This window comes from Apis laboriosa, unplaced genomic scaffold (genome assembly GCF_014066325.1).
Source record: "Apis laboriosa isolate Shangri-la unplaced genomic scaffold, ASM1406632v1 scaffold489_cov150, whole genome shotgun sequence".
Classification (NCBI taxonomy): domain Eukaryota; kingdom Metazoa; phylum Arthropoda; class Insecta; order Hymenoptera; family Apidae; genus Apis; species Apis laboriosa.
The window spans coordinates 24,896-30,635 of NW_025223468.1; the positions used below are offsets into that span (position 1 = coordinate 24,896).

At 24.0% G+C, this 5,740-nt stretch overlaps 2 protein-coding genes across 6 annotated transcripts in view; one reads left to right on the forward strand and one right to left on the reverse strand.

The window, feature by feature from the left end:
• Positions 1-869, forward strand: LOC122716730 (protein lethal(2)essential for life-like). Its single transcript, XM_043940080.1, has one exon. It carries the CDS (start codon positions 117-119, stop codon positions 717-719), a length of 603 nt encoding a protein of 200 aa, XP_043796015.1. The 5' UTR covers positions 1-116; the 3' UTR covers positions 720-869.
• Positions 870-1,991: 1,122 nt separating this feature from the next.
• LOC122716734 (thyroid receptor-interacting protein 11-like) overlaps positions 1,992-5,740 on the reverse strand; it is a 57,764-nt gene continuing 54,015 nt past the window's right edge. For all 5 annotated transcript variants that reach the window (XM_043940085.1, XM_043940084.1, XM_043940086.1 and 2 more), the window contains 4 exons: positions 3,107-3,188; positions 2,724-2,913; positions 2,344-2,439; positions 1,992-2,275 (listed from right to left, as the gene is read on the reverse strand). In XM_043940085.1, coding sequence (XP_043796020.1) covers positions 2,123-2,275; positions 2,344-2,439; positions 2,724-2,913; positions 3,107-3,188 — 521 coding nt within the window. In that variant the 3' untranslated portion in view covers positions 1,992-2,122. The remainder of the gene's footprint in view (positions 2,276-2,343; positions 2,440-2,723; positions 2,914-3,106; positions 3,189-5,740) is intronic.

The window sequence follows — 5,740 nt, forward strand, 5'->3', positions numbered from 1 at the left end:
AAACAGTCGAGAGAGAAGCTTGACAAGCCTATTGTAAACATTAAAAGTGGACATTTCGAAGAAGTCTGTGACTTATACATTATTTAATATATCAAACATCAAATAATTCAATTAAAATGTCTCTGATCCCATTGCTGTTCTCCGATTGGTGGGAAGACCTGGATCGTCCACATCGACTATTTGATCAAAATTTTGGTTTGGGATTGTATCCCGAGCAATTATTGAATTCAAACATTCTTGATCAATATATCTTACCTAATCGCAATCAAAGATTAAGAAATCCATTGATATACTATAGACCTTGGGGTGAACTTTTGCGAAAAAACGAAGGAGGAGGCACATCAACCGTGAAAGCGGATAAAGATAAGTTCCAAGTAATTTTGGATGTTCAGCAATTTAAACCAGATGAAATTAATGTCAAAATCGTCGACAAGTGTGTTGTCGTCGAGGGCAAACATGAAGAGAAACAAGATGAGCATGGTTGGATTTCGAGACAATTCACCAGGAGATATATGATTCCTGAGCAATGCGATATCGATCAAGTAACATCTAGTTTATCATCGGATGGTGTATTGAACATCACTGCACCTAGGAAGGAACAACCAAAGATCCAGAGCGAAAGAAATATCACCATCGAGCAGACGGGTAAACCGGCATTGAAGGAGAACACGGAAGAGAAGAAAGAAGAGAAGAAAGAAGAGAAGAAAGAAGAAAATTAGAATCTGAGAATATGTTGAATTATTGATAATATTGTGTTCCTGCTTCTTACTGCTTTCATATTTCTTAAAGTTTATTTTGTCATTTATTTAATTCGATTTTTGTAATATAGATTAAAATTTTTTTTAAAATAAATATTCGATAAAATATAATTTCGAGTTTTTTTTATATCCTTTTTTTCGTTTAAAATATCTTTCAGTTATTTAAATATATCGAATGTCTTCTTTAGATTATGCAATATTAAATTTATGGATATTCATATTTGAATATATTATTTTTAGAATAATGCGTATATATAATTTAAGAGAATTCATTTTTTCAGGATAATAAAAGATAAATAATAATAATCAAAAATTGAAACTAATAACTAACTAAAAAATAAATATTACTTTTTGTTCAATATATTACAAATTTTTCAAAATCATTTTAATAAATAATTTACAAAATGTAATAATTTCTTTATATATATATATATTTGGAATATTTTCATATAAATCTATACCATAAAAGTAGATTTTTAAAAGATTATATATATTTGTAATTCTTATTAAAAATTTTAAGCAACTATAACTCAAAAATGTAATGTATTTAATATTAATTTATAATTTATTATTTATTGCTAGCCCACCATTTTGTTTTTTAATACACGATTTTATGTACAATTAACGTAAAACTAACTCAAGCTTAAGTATTTTATCTCAGAGTATTATATATAATATTTAAAATTACAAATATAAATAAAATCTGTAATTATAATGGCTATTTTAAATTTCAAATTTTAAATTATATTACATTAAATTTAATATTTTTTGTTAAATGAACAAACAAAAATATAATACTTCATACGATTTTTGCAAATGATACAAAACATGAAAGAATTTAATACTGCAAATATATCCTATTTAATATTTCATTCGTTGTAAGAGCTTTTATGTAAATACTTCTAATAAAACAGTATAATTACGGATTATCTTGAATTGACGAAACTTTCATTTTATATTAATTATTATAACATATTTTTCCAATGTACAATACTTAATTATTGTCAATAAGAAAAATTGAATTTTTGAATCGACGTTAAACATTTATGTCGCAAGCACCATGAAGTATTACATATAATTTTTACTAATAAGACTTTTTACAATTATTTAGATTATATTTTTTATATAGAAAAATCGATGTTAAGGAAGCAATGCATAATTATTATTAACAATTCATTGACAAATATATGTTATAAACATCGGTTTTTCTTTTATAAAAACGCATAATTAATATCTCATAATTATTTTTTTTTTTTTTGTATACTCTTATTGAGTGAAAATTCAATAAACATATCTTATTTAAACATTTTTTTCGCTATAATCTTAAAATTTACAAAACATAAAATATATCGAAATTGTTAATATCAGCTGTCTTTCAATACTTCTTTCAAAATAGATCCTGTATTTCTGGCTGGAATAAAATCTGGGAATGTTGGTAAATTTACATTGGAAAGTAATGAAGTAGATTGCGTAGATGAAGTTGAGTGTTGTCTACTATGACCAGGTCGTGGTAATGGCTAGAAGAAAAATAATCATGACAAAGCTTTGAAAATAAATGAAAATAAAAATTGATTCTTGTTCTTACCGGTGTTTGAATTGGTAATGCGGGTAACTGTGGTTTAGGTTTCGATTCGTTCTCTAGAAACCTAATGAATGCTGCTGACAAGGATGCTTCTTGATTCTAAATAACACAATTTATATATTTATACAATTATACAATTATATAATTACATAATTATATAATTATATAATTATACTTCATATAAATGCTTATATAAGTATACATATATGTACAAGAAGAATGTTAAATTGATATTTCGTAATATTAAATTTAATTATAAAACCCATGAATATATTATATAAAGAAGAATAATTTAATTATATTATTAGTTATATGCATTTACGTGGATTAATAATTTCGTGTATTAAAATTAATTATAATATTAAAAAGAAAAATTAATTTACTTTATTAGGAACTGTAGATCCGCTATTTAAACGAGAAAACCAACTATTTTGTCCGATTGTGTTATTCAATCCTGCTTTATCCTTTTCCGTTTCGTTGAAATCTAAAACTGTGGAAAATACTCTAAGGACCGAAGATTTATCTGCTGCTGATGAAGACAAGTAACCCAATAAAAGATTTTTAATGAGAGTTCTGAAAAAAATAATTGTTTGATTATATAATTAACTAAAAATTTTCTGATATTATATATAAAGTAATTGATAAATTTAAATATTAATTTTTAAATATTAATTTTCGGATTGTAATTATAATATAATTTGATCATAATTAAAACTTCAAATTTGAATGAAAATAATATTTATAAATATATGAAATAGATACTAACTTATCAACTTTTCCCTCTCCACTTTGTTTTGCTTCTTCTATTCTTTCATCTGCAGTGTTTACGAGATTCGTTAATCGGTCCACTATAAATGCATGATAAATCATTAGTAAGAAATAGAGTGATAAAAACAAAATTAGTAATATGTAAATATCAAAAAATAATTTTTATAATATTATCAATAAATAATAATATGCAATTTAAAAATGCAATTTCAGTAAAATTATTAACCATTTAAGAGAAAGTTTAGAATGTTGGATGTTTCATTTCTATACATGTGCATTCCAGCGTTGTAAAGTTGGCAGATTTGAAGGTTGAAAAGACATGAGCGTAAGTATAACACAAGTACTGGTTGTCTGAATATCACACCAGTACCTGATGTAATACTCACACCCATGTCTTAGTTGCTCATGCTGCATTCTTCACTTATCATGCCATACTAGCAAACTATGACGCATGCTACTAAAAGTAAGAAAGCTATATTAATAGTAATATATACTTTAGTATAATATGTTACAATAAATTACATTACATTAAAATAGAACAACTATCCTAATATGATTTCATTGAAATTCTTTACAAACAAAATCATGTATTTTATCTTACAAATTAATATAATTTGAAATGGCTATAGTATAATAAGCTTAAAATAGTTTTATGTATAGAATATAATATTAGCATTATCAAAGATATTAATGCTAAATTTGAAAGTTGATTTTTCAAAAATCACTAATAAAAAAGACAAAAAAATATATATGATAGCTAGAGCAAAATGGAATCTTTCAAGTACATTTTTCATCCTTGTAGGATAATGGTAACGGGTGGGAAACCCCACGAGGTAATATGAGCTTTTACAATTCACACACTCACAGTTACCGCATGAGATTACCCACTCCAACGCTACCAAATTTTATGTTTATAAAGATCTGTTTATATTACATATATTATTTCAATATACATACGACTGAATATCTTAATTTATCTATTATGTATTTGGATGTTTAGTAAACAAAATTTATTAATTAAAAATATATGATTCATCTATATCTTATTTACACATTTATAAATAGCAATTCCATTAAAATTATAAAATTACAATTACAAAAATACATATATCAATATATATTATTATTATGTCATTTTAGTCAACTTAATCTTTTTATACAATATTATTGCAAATTTGTGATAGATAGTACAAATAAAAATTTACATATAATTTTTTATTAAAAGATTTATAATTATTAAATTATATATTATGTATATATTAACAATCTAATTGTATAAATTGAAAAAAATTAACAATTATTAGATGTAAGTGTATATAATATATATTTTACAATATAATATCAGTATCAATATAAATTTTAATGATATGAATAAAAAAATGTGACAGATTGAATGGAAAATATAATTAAATATAAACAAAAAATTGCCATACAATAAAATTCTTTACTTTCGTGCTGACTAGCAATACTTTGTATGTTAGTAGATAAGAATTTATATTTAGAAAAACAGAAGATAGTACCAGCACCAGTGGCAATGCATGAGCCAACGAAGATGTGATTTAGTGCGCTAAGGCGATCGTCCAGTTCGTAGCCGGATACCAGCAAGAATCCTGGGTTATTGTCAAAATCCCAGAATTACCAGCTGATATTTGACTACATCACCAGATTATTTATGTGTTTGCTTTTTGCAGATTAGTCACAGGTCACACTCAAACTGATGATAATAAAGTGGGATTTAACCATTTCACCATTTCAGTGCATAAATTGTAATTAGAAAGTGTGATATTTCGTGTAAAAACAAGCTATTAAACGGTAATAAACTTTTTTTTTTTTTTTTTTTTTCATAAATTTATCGCATGTGCTTTCCTAATTTTTACAAATAAAGAATTTTAAATAATTCAATATATTGATCCAATACACTGATTTTTATGTTCATTAATATTTTGACATTAATACTTCTCATAGCACATATGATCACTTATGATGCAAAATTTGTGCAGTTATTATTTTATATATTAGTAAAAAATTAAAACATATACTACAAAAATATTTGCGATTTAATTTAAATATAATATGCTTTTCTTTCAATCTAAATTATATGAGAATAATTCACTTATGAATTTAATATAATTATATGTTAAAGTAAAAAATAAAATAATATATTTAATATAATAAAATTACTATAAAAAATTAAAGCAAATTATTCTCAAATAAGGATAACATTCAATACTGATGTTGATGTTACATAGCAGTTTATATTGCAAATTTTTATAATTAAACAATGTGAAGCTTTAATACTAAAGAATTAAAATCTTTAGAATATTTCTAGCTTATTGTTACTTGCAATTTCATTTTGTAAATTGTATAAAAATCCCGGAATTACATTTATATCCACACCAAAAAAGTGCTTACACATGTACATATTATTCACTTATTTTAAATTAATAGTTTTCGAAAATTATATATATCTGACATATTTCGAAATTAGTTACATTAAATATATGTATTGATTTTACATGAATTTGCAAATATGATGTTTCCTTGCGATCGTATGAAGATTATATGAGCTTGCTATCGATAAACAACGATCGAAGAAATTTTTAATTACAAAAAAAAAAAAAAAAAAAAAAAA